The sequence below is a fragment of the Bos taurus genome, chromosome 20 (genome assembly GCF_002263795.3).
Source record: "Bos taurus isolate L1 Dominette 01449 registration number 42190680 breed Hereford chromosome 20, ARS-UCD2.0, whole genome shotgun sequence".
In the NCBI taxonomy this organism is placed as follows: Eukaryota; Metazoa; Chordata; class Mammalia; order Artiodactyla; family Bovidae; genus Bos; species Bos taurus.
The window spans coordinates 24545869-24564768 of record NC_037347.1 but is presented as its reverse complement, the minus strand read 5'-3'; the positions used below and the strand labels follow the sequence as shown (position 1 = coordinate 24564768).

At 41.7% G+C, this 18900-nt stretch overlaps 1 protein-coding gene across 1 annotated transcript in view; it reads left to right on the top strand.

Moving 5' to 3' along the window:
- The window catches only part of SNX18 (sorting nexin 18), a 28641-nt gene extending 10350 nt beyond the window's left edge, over window positions 1–18291 (top strand). The window contains 1 exon segment of the mRNA NM_001083731.1: window positions 15633–18291. Coding sequence (NP_001077200.1) covers window positions 15633–15886 — 254 coding nt within the window. The 3' untranslated portion in view covers window positions 15887–18291.
- Window positions 18292–18900: the final 609 nt, after the last annotated feature.

Genomic DNA, 18900 nt, shown 5'->3' with positions numbered 1-18900 from the left:
AGAGTGAGTCTGATTTGGGCTTCATCAATGCTAATAATGGAGTTTCCATCAGCTGAGATGAGGAAGGCTGTGAGTGACACAGGGGTGGGGATGGGCTATTAGGACTTGAGTGTAAGCCTTGAGGGTGGACAGGCTCCTGCATTCTGTTCCACATCTCCCCTACCCGGCGCATTCACAGTCAAGCCCCAGGTCAAGTTCCTGTCCTTGGAGTATCCCAGCCCTTTTCTAAGTCGTCTTTGCTGATAGAATGCTGACTGGTGTGCCAGAGACTGTATGTTGCTTGGTTAGTGTGCAGGGATCGTGTTTTTACGTTCCTCAAGTATAAAGTTCCACTATTTCATACATGCATAGTAAGTATTTAATGAATGCTTGTTGAATTAATGAAGTAGGCACTCCAAAGTACTTCTTGGTTAATTTTGAAATAGATTTCTTCTGTAATTTATAGAATGTTTTTGTTTTTCTATTTATGTGATGATGGATAACAGGATTTAAAAGCGTACAGGAAATAAAGATAGGATTTGGATGTGTTTTATGGGTGAAGTCATGAACATGTGAGCAGTTTAATTCTTAGACTTAAGTATCTACAAAATGACTTTCCAAAATTCACTGGAGTGGGGAGGAGGAGAGGAAGTTTGAAAATGCTTCATTTTATGTGCCAGAAGAATTATGTACCTCATGATTGAACTTTATATTGATTCTTGGTGTTTAAACTCGTGTATCGTATGTTTCTCTCCTCTTTGGTAAGCTTTCATGATACTACTCTTTCCCTGGGGTCCCTTTTGCTTAATTCAAAACATGTGAATTAGAGCCTGTGTGTTCAGGGTGTTGAGTGACTTGGATGCACAAACCATTGGGTGTGGGTGTTGGGCAGGAGGTGCCTGCCCTCAGGGAAAATGCAGTTCCATGAGGGAGGGAGAATGTGTGTGCAGAAAACTGAAATGAGAGGTGGATCTGACTTAGTTCCTGTGTAATAATAGTGCATGAGAGTCCAGGGTTGTGTTAGAGGTTTGAGTGGTAGCATTGGTTTTCCCTTTGAAAGATAGTTGTATTTTGCCTTTTGGAGGAACATTGATGGACAGTGCATGGTTGATCTGGAAATGCTTTAGGATAGGTTTGATAAGCATATAAGAGCTGATAGGCTCCATGCCCAGAGCTTAGGTCACTGAGGGAGGCTGACAGGTGAGTTAGCTGTCACTATACAGTGTGACCCATACAGGCACGGTAGCACATGCCATGGTGTGAAGTAGGACAGAGGAGGTGTGGTTAACTATGCAGAGTTCAAGGGTGGCTCCTCCCTGTCTCAGCTGAAGAAGAGTTTTGAAAAGCAGTTGGGAGTTTGCCTGGTGGGCAGCGCAGGGAAGGGCATTCTGGGCAGAGGGAACCATAAGTACAAAAATCAGGGACTAAACCCGGCTGCCTCTCACATCAGCCTTGGCATGGTTGCAGCTGGACATAGGGCCCCTTCTGGATGCACTGAATCTGAAAGGCAGGAACATGTAGCCTAGACACTGGTGTTCTTAAGAAAGGTCCTCGTGGTTTTGATCCTGGAGGTGATGGAGGGAGCCTCATGGAAGATCAACAGGGGTATTGATGTGATCGGGCCTGCAGTCCTGGTGACGGGTGTGAAGGGTGGCTCGGGGTGGGGCAAGATGGGAAGTTCTTGGAATAGTTCGGGCAAGACATGGTGAAATACTAACCTGAGAGAATGTCTTTGGGGGTGGGGAAGAGGAGACAGAAGGAGGTGTTGGCCAACAGGAGTGGGGGAAGGGGCAGGGAGAATAAAATGCCCTGCACACTGAGCCTGTGGAGCTGCCAGCAAAGATGCCGGAAGATGCATCGGGGTCTGCAGCCAACAGGTCAAACCCACCCAGGTGCCTGTTCATTTATAGCACTTGAGCTTAAGGATGTTTTATATATATATGTATATTTGTTTTAATGGTTGTATAAGCCTCAATTTTGCCTCAACTTGCAAAGCATCAAATATTTACTGTCTGACCCTTAAAGAAAATGTTTGCTGACCCTTGACTTGGAGGTCAAGCAGGTTAGGGAGTTGATGTATGTGTGGCTGTTGCTACCATTTTTAAGTACTTACTGCGTGAGCAGCAGTATTCCGGGCAGTCACATCCATTGCATCTAATTCCATTCAGGGGTGGGTGTGGCAGCAGAGTGGTCGTGAGCCTGGACCTCAACCATATGGGGCTGAGTTCCCACCAGCAGCTTCGCTCAGCCTCAGTTTCTTTGTGTGACACCTGGAATAACCATTTTCTATGGCAAATATGTCTCTAAGCAATAATGATTAGCTGTTGAGTTAGTTTGCCAGGACTGCTGTAACAAATTACCACAAACTGGGTGGCTTAAGAAAAGTATAAGTTTGTTCTCTCCCAGTTCCGGAGTCTAGAAGTCTGACATGAAGACATCGGCAGCGCCGCTCTCCCTCCAAAGGCTGGAGGATCCTTCCAGCTTCTGGTGGTTGCCGGCAATCCTTGCTGTTCTTGGCATGTAGACTCATGGCTCCAGTCTCTGCCTCCATCTTTACCTGGCATTCTCCCTGTGTGCTCATCTCCTTCTTTTAAGGATTCTACCACTTTGGATTTAGGGCCCATTCTTCCAGTATGGCCTTGTGCTTCCGTGCTCAGTCACTCAGTCATGTCCGACTCTTTGCAACCCCATGGCCTGTAGCCCGCCAAACTCCTCTATCCATGGAATTTCCCAGGCAAGATTACTGAAGTGGGTTGCCATTTCTTCCCCCAGGGATCTTTGATCAAACCTGCGTCTCTTGCATTGGCAGGTGGATTCTTTGCCATTGAGCTACCTGGGAAGCCCAATCCAGTGTGACCTCACCCAAACTAATTATGTGGGCAAAGACCCTGTTTCCAAATAAGGTCACAGTTACAGTTTCCAAGTGGATGTGAATTTTTGTGAGGAGATACTGTTCAACCCAGTATAGCTGTTTAACTCCCCAACTGGGTGCCAGGTGAGGCTCAAGGAAGTTGAGTGATTTCCAGAATCACGCAGCTAATAAGGAGACCTAGGATTTGAGTTCACTTTTAGCCCTGACCTGAGGTCAGTACTCTTTATGCTACAATAGGTAGGATGCCTGCTAGAAAATTGTTTTATCCTATAGGCAGTCAGCAGCCACTAAAGGTTTGAAACTAAAGAGTGACTTCTGAACTGTGATAAAAGTAGCAAATGTACATTGAGGGTTTTTGTGCATCAGGCATGGTGCTTTGCACTGGATTATATCTATTTAAACCTCATGGAAGATTTTGAGGTAAATTCTCTCGTATCCCCACTTTGCCGGCAGGAAGGCGGTGAGCCATAGAACCTAATGGTGAGCTCTTGGCATGCGTCCCCCGAGTGCAACCTGGTTCCCAGGAAGCTGCTCCTATTGGCTGAGTACAGACCTGCAGAGGCTTGTTAGTAGACCAGGCTCGAGGCAGGCTTTGAAAGAGCAGGTGAACTGAAGACACCTGTCAGGGAGAGTGGTAGGACTGGTGAGGGGTGGCTCTCTTGAATCTAGAGTTATTGTTTACTTGCTAAGTCATGTCCAACTCTTTTGTGACCCCGTGGACTCTAGCCTATCAGGCTCTCCTATCCATGGGATTTCCCAGGCAAGACTACTGGAGTGGGTTGCCGTTTCCTCCTCCAGTGGATCTTTCCGACCCAGGGATCCAACCCACATTTCTTGCATCTCCTGCATTGCAGACAGATGCTTTACCACTGAGCCACCAGGGAAGCTTGAGTCAAGAGTTACCTTTGAAGTATTAAGTTTGAGTGACAGAAAGTAGTGATGCCAAGAATAGAAATAGGTAGGTTTAAGAAAAGAAAGATTAGAGGGAAAGAGAAGGAATGGGGATGAAGGGATCCTTAGAAAATCCCATTTTCTGGACTTTTTATTATATTTCGTTATATTGACATTTGTGATTTTCACAAAAGCCCACCTATTGCCTGCAGTGAGAAATCTTTATAAATGCTAGTAAATGTCAGCATGGGTAATCTATAAGTTTTCATGTGTTTTGAGTTATATTTTATGTCTTTTAAAATACTGTATTTCTATTGGTAGATTGTTTTGACTTCAGTTGTTTATTTATGATTGGTTCAAGAAGTCTAGATGTGGCCAGTGGAAACCTGGTCCCCGCCATTGGCAGAAAGCAGGGACACCCCAGGGCCAAGAGTGTGCTTAAGTTTAAAACTGTTGATTTAGGAATCTTCCCCAAAGTGTAATGATTGTAAAGTGATGTGAAGTGCCGATCATAATGGCCACAGCAAACAGCACTGTAGGAAGCCATTAATGCTGGGCTGCTCACCACTTAGTACCCACTGTAGCTTAAGTAGCAGCTGGTAACGCTGGGGTTTACAATTACATTTCTAAAGTTAAAAACTAGATATTATTTGGGAAGAATACTTGAAAGAAAGAAAAAGATCCTTTGAAAACATTGTTCTAACTGTAGTAGTAACTGCAGCCCTCTCAGAAGCGGTCCTGGGAACCACGGACCTGGCTTTGGATGTGTACCTAACATGTCTGTCTCTTTTCTAAAGGGCCAGTGCCACCTCACTCTATTCCTTCCCCCATAGAGAAGGGCCTGTCTGCTTAGCAGCTTCTGTTAGATTTATGTCAGTCTGTGTGCGTGTGTGCTCAGTAGTGTGACTCTTTTACGACTCCATGGGCGATAGCCCACCAGGCTTCTCTGTCCATGGGATTCTCCAGGCAAGAATACTGGAGTGGGTTGCCATTTCCTTCTCCAAGGATCTTCCCAGTCAAAGGATTGCATCTGCATCTCCTGCATTGGCAGGCGAATTCTTTACTACTGCACCACCTCTTAGCTTGGGCCTCCCTTTATCTTCCTAGAAAAAAAGAAACTTAAGGTTTTACATTTGGTTAAAGGTAGTTTCCAAAGTCCATTTTAGTCTTAGGTATAGGTATGTTTTGTTGTATGTCAAAGGTCATTTAAATCCAAAGTGCTTGGCAGCTTGCAAATATCCCTAATGCTGCTTTATTTGTACAGACCTATACCCATGTGTGTATATCAGGAAACAAAAGGATTAGGAATTAGGAACTACCCACTGTGCACCTCAGGCATCAAGTGTATTCTCTGAATTTTAACCACACTATGGATTCTGTTTTACAGCATCAGTTGTTTTATTCGAGTTTTATTGTATGTTCATGATTATCAAGAATATTCCTTCTACCTTATTTTATTATGATTCTGTGGGTAGAAAACCTTTAAGAAAGAAAATGATACATGTTTTTTAATCTTCAAATTTTGGTCTTTATCTCTCTTTGCTTGGCCATAAGCACATCAACGTTTTCACCATTGTATCCAGAGTCTTCTGAAATAAAAACACTATTTTTACAGTATTCTCTTGAATCTATCACCCTAGTATCTTTATCATGTATTTAACACTTAATATAAGCTGAAACACGAGAACCTTTATTATATATAACATTTCCTAGCTGTGAACAGAACAACCTATGCTACCAAATGAGCCACAAGAGATATAATCATATGATTTCCATCTTCATTTCTGGACAAGGTGAGCTGTATGGATGTATGTACATAGTGAGTAGAAGTAATCCAATGTTTTAAGATGTGGTGCACGGCAGTGAATGTTTTCATTCATACTAAATGTCATCCTTCCTGTACACTTCTGCTGATTGCTGAATGGAGCTAAAAGAGCTGCTTAATTAGGAAATAATAAGACTTTTACCAGAACAAACAGCTTCTTATTGTATCTTCAGGACCCAAACTTAGAGGCCTGAGTTCTTTAAGGTTCTTTAATTTTTTTCATCATCAAGCAATCAGGTCTTTGTTGTTGTTACTATTATTTTATTTTTTTTGTAATTTATTATCCTGGTCCTGACCCTCTCTCTTTTTTTTGAATGACTCAAAAGTTCTCATTGTGAATTGAAATTGAAAGTGAATTTTAAATTACTTGTATCTTTGAATTTTGATAGTTCTTGGCTCTAGGGACATTTTGTCCCTTCAAAAAGTTGCTCTCACCGTCGAGTTCAGTGGTACTATTTGCACGCTCTCAAGTTTATTTACATGGTCCAAATCTGGAGCCCACTTAGTCAGACTTGATGCAGGAATAAATAGAATTGTGAGGGCCTGGAGGCGGTTCGTGCGTGCCTGCTTGGTTGCTCAGTCGTGTCCTACTCTTTGTGACCCCATAGACTGTAGCCCTCCAGGCTCCTCTGTCAATGGGATTTCCTAGGCAAGAATACTGGAGTGGGTTGCCCTTTCCTTCTCCATGGAGGTGATTCATGGGTTGCTTATCCCAACATGAGGCTTCTGGAGGCTTGGGGTGGTGTGGTGCCCTGTGTTCTGGGCCTGGTCTGTGGGGCTTTGAGGTCTCAGGCAGGAGGCAGCCCCAGTTGGGCAGGTACAGGGAACTGCGTGGGTTAGGAAGCAGACCAGATTCACATGTAGCTGACACCTTGTAAAGTTATTTACCTTGCTTAAGCCTCTTGTCCACCTCTGAAAACAAAAGAGTCATCCTTGCTTTTCTTTCCAGGTTAAAGATAAAAAAAAAAACAACAGCTAGACATGCGGAGTACAGACCAGAGCTTTGCATAGAGCAGGTGCTCACATGGGACTTGTGTTCCCTGGATGGATAGCCATCCTATCCTGCCCCTTTTATGTAAATGTCAGTCTTTGTTTTGGGAGCTATTTTACTAATAAAAAAAATAAATAAAAAAGTAAATATTGGAGCAGAGAGAGGGGAAGAAGAGTCAACGAGTGGGTGGATGGAAACCGAAAGGAGGGAGGAAAGTTTAGGGGGAAGGAGTTACTGGGGAGTTAGCAGGGACCCAGGGGTGGGTACCAGTGATGGGAGGGTAGGAGCGAAATAGGCCACGTTGGCCAAATTAGCATTTTCTTTCAACAGTTCACAAGTACCAGGGAATGAAGAAAAACAGGTCTAGCTCATGCAGCTTCTGTACAGCTGTCCCTGTGCCCTTCAGCCCGTCTCCTGTTCTGTTCCTCACTGCCTGCGTTTTCTGGGCCAGGGCCCCAGGAAGACAAAATCTTGTTAATGTTCTTGGCACATTCATGATTTCAAAATTAAATGAAGCGCTTACTTTTCTCTTCTAATTCTTTTTTTTTTTTTAAGGAAGAAAATGTAGCCTTTGGATCCCTGTTGCTTAGTGACTGAACCTTTTGTATAATTGGTCTGAGGAGGGACAAAGCATAGGAGGATAAGAGATTTGGTTAAGGAAAGGAGGGCAACGTTCAGGTGCAGAGACTAGTGGGTTGGGAGCTTTTGGAGCAGCCAGCAAGCCTAGGGGGTAGGGTGGGGCCTGGGAAGGTGAAGGTGGAGGAGAGGGCCTTAACCAGAGAAACTGAAGGGAGGCCAGATAAACTCAACTGAGTTTAGAGCCTCCCTGGTTAAAATGTCTGAGGCACTGCAGTATGTGAGTGGGTTGGGTTTTTTTTTTTTTTTTTTGCCCCTTTCTGGTTTTGCTGGGTCAGAAGTTGCCAGGGCAGTGCTTTCTTTCTGCAAATCAGAAGGAGATGATACAGCAGGGTTCAGTGTAGTGTAACAGTATCGGCTAATGTGCTTTATACTTCAGCTCATGGAACCGATCAAAATTGACACATGTAACACGGAATGATCAAATCTGTGAAAACAGGGTTGAGCAGCCGTCGTTGCTTGAGGGCAACAGAGAGCCAGCTGGTTGACTGTCGCTAACTGCCATCCTGTTCTCTTCTGCCCTGGCATCACTGTTCGCTCTCTAGGGCTCAGACATCCCTTCCAGAGCAAGGCAGTCTCTGGCCAAGCCTGAAATCCTACCGCATTTTCTACATGTATGTGTATTACTTTTTAAATTGCAAGGGAAAAAATAAACATTATATTTTTAAAAAGAAAACTGCGTACAGTTTCCAAACATATTTCCCTAAGCAATTGCTCTCAAAATTTAAAGAAGTGAAGACTGTTCCTGACTGTTGGCTATTCTTCACATGTTCTCTTTGACTAGATGATACCAGAGCTTCAGTGCTCTCATTCTAGAAAAACCAAAATGGCAATGAAATGCTTCCTGAACAGTTTTACTGATGTACATAATTCAATGGCATGCTGTGTAAATAATGTGATGCTTTTGAAAATGGTGCTGACTTCCTGGATTGTAATTGATCTATGAGTTTGAGCCCTTTAAGGTTATAATAATAATGAACTTAATCATGTGATTGGATTCTTTTATGTGTCATTATTTTGTGTTCCCCACAAGTGTGCATAATATCATTACTCTAAAATTGAGTGCATGTGGGTTATTAATTAGGATGCTCCTTCTGACCTGAGCATGCTTTAAAATTATGCTCACATTGGTAAAATGCCCAGAGCATGGGAGGAGAGGAGTGGGAATGAAGTTATGACATGAGTTCTGCTGGGTTTGGTGATGGGAAATGGGCAAAATGCCTTTCTCTGAGCCTGAGTAATTTCAATAAGTATCAAAATGAACGCAGTTAGGAATTTTGCATGTACAGAGTCAGCTAAGAATGCCAAAAAAGTCTGGGAGATTTGTTAATAGCAGGTCCTAAAGCAAAGTTGAAATACTGGTTTAGTTTTCCTTTTATGACTCCAAATGTAGAAAGGGAAGGACCCTTTTCAAGAGAGTGGAGCAGAGGCCCTGACTGGAATGTTAAGTGGAGAGTGGCAGGGCTGGCAGGCAGGTAGGAAGGGCAAGTTCTTTGCTAGGAATTAGCTGTGGGACTTTGGGCAAGTCACAGCCTCTTGCTAGAGAGACTGAAAAAAACTGTACCAAAACCTCGTTTAACTTTCACAACCTTATAGCTCATTGAAAAAAAAAAATCGGAGACCCAACTCTGCCCTTCTTACCAAAGGACTCAGTTCTTCCAGCTTCCCCAGTGGTAGTGGTAGAAGTCTGTCATGGTCCTGCTCCATCCTTTGGAATAAAGGTTTAGGCTGATCAGTTCCTGAGTGAACTTTCTATCCTGTGGAAATCCTTTAATAATTTGTCCAACTATTTTAATAGTTAGATTGAGTGCTCAGCTGCAAGTTCCTTCTTAGCCTGGAAGCCTTTTTAGGAGGGGTGACTCTGTATTATGAAAAGACTTTTTGGGGCCCATGGACTGTAGCCCACGAGGCTCCTCTGTCCATGAAATTTTCGAGGCAAGAGTACTGGAGTGGGTTGTCATGCCTTTCTCTAGGGGGTCTTCCCAACCCAAGGATCAAACCCGCATCTCTTATGTCTCCTGCATCGGCAGGCAGGTTCTTTACCACCAGCGCCACCTGGGAAGCGCATCTCTGTATTCCTTTCTGCCTCCCCACCCCAGAGATTCCCTGGGGAAGAAACACCTGAAATGTGTCCAACTCAGCCCAGTGTCCTGCATGGGAACTAGATTGCTTTTGCCTGTTGGGGAGCACAGTCATGGGTGTGATGGAAATACATTGCCCACGTTCATGAATACCTTTTCCTGTATTTCTAATACCCTTTAAGAATTTATTTTTAGTTGTGTAACTTGGGGAGGCTGCACCATTTTTCATGTATTACCTTCTTGTTATTTTGTCTTGCTATTGGCTATAAGTATCTTAATGAAGAATGTGTTCATTGTTCTGTAATGTCAGCCTCTTCTTACTTAATATCAGAATTTAATGATTGCCTCTCTTTTCTTGATAAAATCTTATTTTGTCCATATATAACCCCATATAATGTTTGTCTTTTAGCCCGAGAAATAATTTTGTAGTTATGTACTTGTGTTCCTACTCTGAAATATGTTTCCTTCTGATCCCTCCTATTTTTAATTTTCTTTCACTTTAAAACAGTTGCCCTACCCATGAGTTTTATGGGTCTTTCGTTTAATCCAGAAGCAACCACTTTTCACCCTAGGCTTTATTTTATAAGTTCTCCCCCTTATTGTTTGATTTTCCTTACTGTTACAAAAGCAGGGTGACAGTGTGATGTTTGTGACAGCAGAGGCCTGGTAGGGTTAGATTCCTCCTAAATTAGCCACTATCAAAGTACAGCTTTTGGGGGAGGGGAGTTTGGGGGTCAATGGGTACGTGTATGTGTGTGGCTGAGCTCCTTCCCTGTTCACCTGAAGCTATCACAGCATTGTTAATCGGCTGTACCCCAATGCAAAATAAAGTTTAAAAAAAAATACAGGTTTTGAAAACCTTTGCCTGTTTTTGTATTGACTGCGTGGTAAAAGTATGCATTCCTGTTGGTCTTTAGATTCTGGGCCATGTTTCTAGCTTTTATTTACACTCCTCTTGGGTTTGGTACAGCTGAGAGAGTACTTAAAATATGCCGCAATGTTTGTTACAACTCTGCAGCTGGTTACATTGTACCTCTGCAGTTGATTCTTAGCTACAAGTTAATATTTTAAGCTATCCTAGAAGTAACAAGTCTGTAGGGATCTAACCCTGCCCCCAATAGTTTTCTTTCTCCAACTCTTCACTCTTTAGAAGCTAAACCTGATTGAAAATGTGGCTCTCTCTGCCTTGTGATGTTTAATATTTTAGATTTGGAAATATGGGAAGCGTAGATGTGTGTACAGATAATTCCCAGTTTGAGAACTGGCAAATAAACTGCAAGAATACACCGTCTGTGACAAAACGTAAGTCCTAGTTCTAATAGTAAAACTATTTTACTTATATCTAATGGATGTTTGTAATACATTTCTATTGGACAAGTATGTTCCCACTTTGACCTCGAGAGAAGCCAGAGTTTAGAAGTGCAGTGGGTAGAAGTGGGGTAGAGGGGAGCTTCAGGGAAACTCCAGAAAGTAGTTCTGTTCATCAATTCCCCAGTGGTTTTTTCTTTTTTTTCTGTATACTCTCAGACAGTAAACTAATTAACTTCCATAATTAGCTTATTGAATGATTTGACTTTATCTTTCTCATAAGAAAACACACTAAACCCTTAGTATTTGTTAAAACTGTATGGGAAAAACTAATCAGAGGCTTGTGAGGTGAATATTTAAACGCAGAATGGTTTTCTTCTTGAAGGAAATAATTTTTTAACTGTCAATAATATTTTACAAAAGATAACTTACTTTTGGGGGGCTTGGGATTGAAGGTCTGTGGGTTGTCATCCTGAAATGTAACAGCCAGATGCTTAGAGAACTGGATTGCTGTCAACTCGGGAACTCTTTCGATTTTTCAAAAAGTATATTGCTGTCAGCCTGTTTTTTGTTAATCATCTTTCTTCAGAAGGTGGATCTGGAGGGAAACCAATGTAACTACATTTTAGTTAAAAGACGTTGTGGTTTTAAAATTTGCTCCAAATTCATGGGTCCAATTTTGTGAAGACATAATCTTCCTTGATTACACCGAGCACTCCCTCTTCTACCAGTTTGTACATTTATAGAATGCTGTTCAATACCTTCATTTTCTATCTTGTGTAGGTCTTTAATGGTTTCAGGCATGTAAATCTTGTCACCTCAAAAAACAATTCGAGTCCCTAAAATAGGAACCTTGTCTCTTTCTGATAAACATATTTCACCTGTTTCCTTGCTCCTTGCAATCCTGATGCATTATGCTAATAGATTTGAATTGTATTAAGTGCCTTAAACCAAAATTCCAAGTGAAATTGCCCTTTGGGTGCTTCTCTTCAGTGGTTTGTTCTGTTCTTCCTATTTTGCAAAATAATTTTTGGCTGGGCTATCCAGCTGCACTAGAGCAAACAAAGGCAAAGCCCATCCAGGGATTGTATGTTACTATTTTTGGTGATAGTTCTTGACTTATATAATTTTCCAATAGAATCTAAGTCGGTGAGAAGGGGGGAGGTGGGGGGAAGACAAAACCTCCCACCCCCCCATGTAAGTTTGAGTTTAAATTTTCAAAATAATGAAATATGTGCTGCCTTTTCGATTTTTTTTTGTAGCACCCTAATTGTATGCTTCAAAGATAAGAAAATCAGACATCTTATAAATATTAAAAGGCTTTACAGGCACAATTAATGAATTGAATGAGGCTACTAAGATTCCAGAGGGAAATTTTCAGCACCTATATGGTTTATTTTACATGCTCACAAGGTCTCCTGATGTGCACGTCAGAGTAAAAGCCAGGGACCAGCAAGGAAGGTGAAAAGAGGGAAGGGGAGGGCAGGAGCCCCTGCCCTTATCCCCAGCACCCTGCTTACCAGCCCACTGTGCCTTTTTGTCTCTTCAGTCTCCAGTTTCTTTTCTGAATATTTGTGGTGTTTGCTTTGAAGTCAGTTCTGTATTCAGATCCCATCTCTCCCACCTCTTACTGGGTTACTGCTAACTTCGGGCCTCAAAGAATGTGGGTGGCTTTCTCAGTTTCCTTGTTGTAAAACAGCAGTAATGTCTGTAGCAGAGTTGCAGCAGGGTTAGAGTTGGTACACAGAACGTGCCTCGCATATTTGATGACTGTTTTAGGCAGCTCCCATTTACTGTTATCTCCGCTTATTCCTGCCCCCACCCTGGCACCCTTCGTCCTCAGCACTGCCTGGCACAGAGCAGGTCCTCCAAGCGTTTTCCCTTGTGACATGATTACATTCTCTTGGAAGAAGCCACAGTCAGTTGCCATGCAGAATTCCATGCTTTGCGGCTCTGTCACTTCACGCCATGGCTGTGCGCTGGCCCTCAGTGTGCTTTCTCAAGGTGTCTTCCTTGAGAGTTCCGGAGGGTGGGGACTTGAACACTTGGTGTGAGCCCCGCCATGTGCATCCCCCTTGCCAGCTCTGTGCTGTCCTTTTGTGTGTGTTAAGTTGCTTCAGTCGTTTCCAACTCTTTGCAACCCCACGGACTGTAGCCCGCCAGGCTCCCCTGTCCATGGGGATTCTCCAGACAAGAATGCTGGAGTGGGTTGCCGTGCCCTCCTCCAGGGGATCTTTCCCACCCAGGGATCTAACTCATGTCTCCTGCAGCTTCTGCATTGCAGGTGGATTCTTTACCGCTGAGTCACTGGGGAAGCCAGGCCCTCCACAAATGCTGGTAAATGAGCTGAGATTATTGCCCCAGAAACCCAACTGTTCAGGGCTCTGTGTTATTTACAAAATAAATTCATAGCTGGGAGAAAAGTGAGTCTTCGATTCACAGATCCTTTTTAGAATGTACACTCAGAAAGCTTGAAGGCGACAAATGCCAAAAGGTCTTTAGGCCTTGGAGAGAGTTAATACTTGTACTGTGTCCAGGAGTTTTGAAAATGTATTCTGATGTGATTCAGGTTGTGAAAACGTCAGGCTTGTTCATTTGTAAATTGGTTTTTACGGATGCGTGTCTGCAGGCCTGTGTCATAGAATGTCGTTTCTGAGAAGATGGTGATCTCATCTGGAGGCTGACGAGTTGCAGGTTCGTTGACCTTGGCACCGCTCAGGGCCAGGTTTCTGAGTTGCTCTGTGCTGGACTCCAGTGACTAGAGCAAGTGACCCTCACAGCATATTCCCGGTACCCAGCTGCTTCACGGCTGCCCAGGGATCTGTGCAGGGCAGGGCTCCAGTGCCTGTCCTCCATGCTCAATAGCAGGCACCTCGGCCCTGAATCACACGAACAGTCAGATCGCCTGAGACTCTGCTCTCTTGAGGCCTTGTTTCAGCTTCCCAGGTGGCTCGGTGGTAAAGAATCCACCTGCCAAGCAGGATACACAGGTTCCTTCCCTGGATCAGAAAGATCTCCTGAGGAAGGAAATAGCAACCCACTCCAATATTCTTGCCTGGGAAATCTCATGGACAGAGGAGCCCAGCGGGCTATAATCCACAGGGTTGCAAAAAGAGAGTCGGACATGACTTAGCAACTAAACAATAACAGCAAGCTCTCTCTCAACCATTTTCAATGTAAATTTCATAGTTTCATATTCTCAGTCATCTTTTAGGTAATTTTTTCTTTTCTTTTTTAGTTTTCTGTCTCATGCTTTCCTAGTTTATTCAACTTCAATTTTTATATATTAACGATGACACTTGTACAAATATAATGAACATAAGTTCGCTATAAGAAATTATTCTTTTCTGTCTCTAAGGAGGAGGAGCATTCTCTGTTTAGTGTAGACCACAGGCAGGCAGGTTGCATTGCTTCTTGAGTCTTGTCTGCTGTGGGGGAGATGTTAACAGGGCCATTCAAGGTGATGGCTACTTAGGGGATTGGGTAGGGGTCTTCCTGTAGCCCAGTTAACATGGATGACATCTCCACTGTGTGGTCACGGGGGAAGCAGGGTATTCTCTCTGCTCCAGGGCTCTCCTGCTTTTCAGGTAAAGATTTTTAGAATAAATAAATGAAAATATACAAACATACATACATTTATATCTGTAACATTTGTTGTTGATGAGTTTTAATTTCTCAGGTCTTTGAGTTGTGCAAAAAAAACAAAACAGTCTTTAAGGATTTTATTTAATAGTAGGTTTACTCTATTTTGTAGATTTGAAGAAATTTAGATACAGGGCTTTTCCCCTGTATATTTCACCATTGGCTAAAACAACATTTCCACAACAAAGCTGCTCAGCTTCCCCACTGCCTTCTAAACAGGTTCCCTTTCCCTCCACTTAGCATCATCACATCCTCAGACCAGCAAGCCTGGTGCCCTAAGTGTTTCTCTCGTCTTTCATTGTGGTTCAGTAGAATGGATGCATGTGGGGTCAGGAATCTGGATTCTTGAGCTGGCTGTGCTCAAGTGATTTGAACTTTATCATCACTCATTTTTAAGAACACATGAATAGTCTTTATTTTTCCTACCTCCTATGCATCCTCAGGCTTTTGTGCTTTTTTTTATGACTGTGCTTCTAGGGGAAGATCTGCCCTCCTGTGGCACTTGCGACAGAAACCGTCCTCTCCACCCCACCCCATCCCCAACCCCCCGGCCCGCATCCTCTGGTGATGTTTCTTGGCCGGAGGCTATGACACTTCTGGCTTCATTCCCAGGTGACTGTTAGGGCAAACTCAACACTCACTGATCTTTACAGCCTGTAAGGAGAAGGAGGCATATGTTTACTGCACAGGGCCATTATGCTACAGGTATGGATCTGGTAGAATGTGCAGTCAGAATCAGGCATGCCTGCAGTATGCTCCACTTTAGAGATGACCTTCTTAATGTATGTGTATATAGTGGTGTTGGTGGCTCAGACAGAAAAAAAAATCTTATCTGCAATATGGGAGACCCAGTTTTGATCCCTGGGTTGGAAAGATCCCCTGGAGAAGTGAATGGCTATCCACTCCAGTGTTCATGCCTGGAGAATTCCATGGACAGAGGAGCCTAGAGGGCTAGTCCATGGGGTTGCCAGGAGTTGGATGTGACTGAGTGACTAACACACACACACACATACAGAGTGGTGTTACACTTTGTCCCTTAAGAATGTTAAAATCGCAGAGTTTCTTGGTTTGTCTTTTTAGGAAAAATTCCTTGCAGTTTTTGTCTATAGTATATAATATCTCTGCTGTTGGAAGAGATGAAACATACTATTTGGTCAATGGCAAAGGCTAGTTTTGATAAGTGAATTTGTAGCAGTGGAGGTGTTTTCAGAAACTTTACCAGATTTCTTCTTTTTTAATAAATAATTATAGTCACCCCTTTAAATGCCAAAGGACTTCAAAATAGTTCAGGCAAGTATTTATAATGCCCAACATTCTGTTTACTATGTAGCTGTAACACTGGGATACATATGTATTTTTTATTTTTTTATATGTATTTTTTAATTAATTTTTTTTTTTAAACCACAGGAGCTCTTACCAAAGTAAAGGAGAGTAGGCGACACGTGGAAGAAGGGAAGATGGAAGTCCAAAAGGCTGATGGCATTCAGGATCGCTGTAACACTATTTCTTTTGCTACTTTGGCTGAAATTCACCACTTCCATCAAATTCGAGTAAGAGACTTTAAATCACAAATGCAGCATTTCTTACAACAACAAATAATATTTTTCCAAAAAGTGACGCAGAAGTTGGAAGAGGCTCTTCACAAATATGATAGTGTTTAATGACTGGACGTTGGATTGTGGACTTTTTTTTCAGTTCAAGGATAATTTCTACAGCAGAATACAAACTGCTATCAAAGAACTATTGCCAACTATCAGCAGTGGTACAAGGATGGTTTTGTGTTCAACTGAAACTGGGCTGAATATATAATTATGTAGGAAAGAAGCAGTTAATATGTTTATATAATAGAAACAGTACCACACATTGTAACTAAATTATACTCTGTATGCCTACACTACCATTGTAACTTTTGGAATAATGAGTATACTATTTGCCTTATTGCTTTTTGAAGTATGGGTATTTTAGTGCATACTTTGTAGACCTCAAAACCCATGAAGGGTCTCAAAGAAGCTGGCTGGTTAAAAGCCTGCTGTGGATGCCTTTTTACTCTCATAGATTGGGATTACCTAAATTCAGCCTATTCTCTGTTTACAAACTCCAACTAGAGCAGCTATGCGACTTTGTGCCTTTAGACTCTTGGTTTTTTCATTTCTCCACCCCGTACCCTCTTTTTAAAGCAACCACAACTTTTCTGATGGAAAGAGTGAAAGGCCAGTGCCCGTAATGACGAACTGCTGGGAACCTCCTGTTGGCGCTGGGGGCAGGGCGGGAGGATCAGCTGTCACCAGCTTGCCCAGCGAGTTTTGTCTCCTGATAGATGCTGGCGAGCACAGCGGAGGGAGCCTCACGTTCACCTTCAGACAGGGTGTCTGTTAGGGAAGAAAATGGTGCCACTCTGCTCCCTTAGATGCTGCAGTAGCTAGTCTCTTCACTCAAGTGTCCTGGAAACTTGACGTGGAGATTTAATCGAACATGTCTTACAACCCGGAGAAGGGGTCTAATCTGTTGGGGACACGAGCACAGAATCAGTGACAATACACACTCGGTTTTAATTCTTATGAGAGTTTTCTTTTTTTTCTTTTTTTAGCTTGAAATTTTTCTTTTTAATATTCAGTGTGTGTGTGTGTGTGTGTGTGTGTGTGTGTTTTAATGGATCTACACTGTTAACTGATTGAGACTCCACTGTGATTCACTTGTTTACTTAATCAAAAACTTTTTCAGGGATGTCTATAAAATTCAGTGTTACACGTGATGAAAAGTAATGTTGGTTGATCTAATGAGGGACCAGAAATAATTTCTACTATTCCAAATGCTGATGGAAAAAAGTAATTTTTTTCTTTAAGTATTGATAAGCCCCCAGGACATTTAACCTTAAAAATTACTTTAAGTGTATTCTTTTATTTCTATAAGGGAAATACAAATGGCTGATAAATACCAAAAATATTCAAAAGCAGCTTAATCTAAAAAGCACAAAGAGATTTTGGTTTGAAATACCAGAATCTCAATGTTTTTATAGTTGCTGAGCTCAATAATGTGATTCTTGAGTTTACAGATTGTAAAGCTGTCACTGAAAGGTTAAACTGTCTACTGTTTTTAATGAAGTCAAACTTATGCTGCCTCAGAAATCCCTGGGTATTCAAGTGGTAACGTAGAAGTAAAGAGGTCAGTTTGAAATGTTGGTGAGTCACATTGATTAAAAGAAAAGGGTCAATTTGCAGATAGTCATACAAAGTGAAGGTTATTGAAATGATTTCTCAATAGCACATTTACTCTAAAAAGTAATCTCACATGGGTTGAATTTTTAAGATCAGATTTGATCAAAATTTTATACCTTAGGTAACTTAGAGCCAGATTTAACATCATGTGGCTTTGTCTCTACTACCGACATGTGGAACTGTAACCAAATATATTGTTCTCTAAAAAAATAACTTTCTCCTGTTGATTGCAAGATACAGTTCTATAAATGAAACCCATATATATATATATGTTAATTTTATTGCAGAAGTTTAGAGATGATAATGATAGCATTTAATTTAAGTTTGAGTCTGTATTGGACAAATAAGCACTATGCTTTTCAAATGATTGGAAAATCATTTTTATTTGCCTCCTTTTTTTGACAGTGGTTTGACTTTTTGTTTGTTTAAGTAAAAATCACTAAACTTGTGCAATGGTAGCATGGAAATTATCTGAGGTGTCTTGTATGATTGTGCTTTGGCCAGGGTGGACATAGTTCAAATTGTAAGAGCTGAAGATAAAAGAGGAAGAAGGTATAGGTTCATGCTGCCTATTTAGAAGAGAACTTTCATTCTTCAGAGCTACATAACATGATAATGCCACTGATTCATAAGGGGTTTAAATTAATTCTATGGGGTAGGACACCAGAATCATTAGTGTTCATTTTCATCTAAGGTTTTTATCTCTCTAACGTTCTTGGTCCTATTGAAACATTTCAGTATACAAAAATACTGCGATGTTAATACCCAAGAGAAAAGCCATCATAATGTGTATGCTGGTCATTTTGATCAGTGTGGTACAATTTTTTAAAAATAAACTATCATGCCCTTCATGCCATTATTTGTCTTTTTTTCTATAATTCATAAGTTTTGATTCAAATATGTATTTAGAACAGGGTGTGCACTTGAGCCTGGCTTTGCTATTTTAATTAGAAACAGTTGTAGTTGTTCATGTGCTGAAACTGTAATGCAGCAAGACTGGTTCTGCAGCTGTGCGCTGGGACTCTTACTCTTCTAGGCTCTCTTATCTGAAGGTATGTTTCAAACCTGGAATAAGGGAACACATTGGAAAGTGAAATGGAAAGCCAGTGCTCACTGGCTTGAATGGAGTTTAACTGGGATTTTCTTGGGCTTCACTAGTACTGTTGTCTTACATTTATTCATAACAATACAGCAGTTTCTTAAATGCCAGTTTTTAATTGTCTTGAATTTTGCTGCTGTTCTCATCATTAAGGACTTGAAAAATGTTTTGGTCTCTCAAATGAAGCATGTAAAGTTTATATATAAACCTTTAAATGTCATTCTTTCCTAAGTTCATTTTTTTCTATTAATTTACTAAGCCAGTTAATGCTTATGCTTTTATTGCATAATGCTTATGCAATAAGCTTATGCTTTTAATGCTTATCCATTTATGCTTTTATTTCCTCAGAATTGAGTAACCA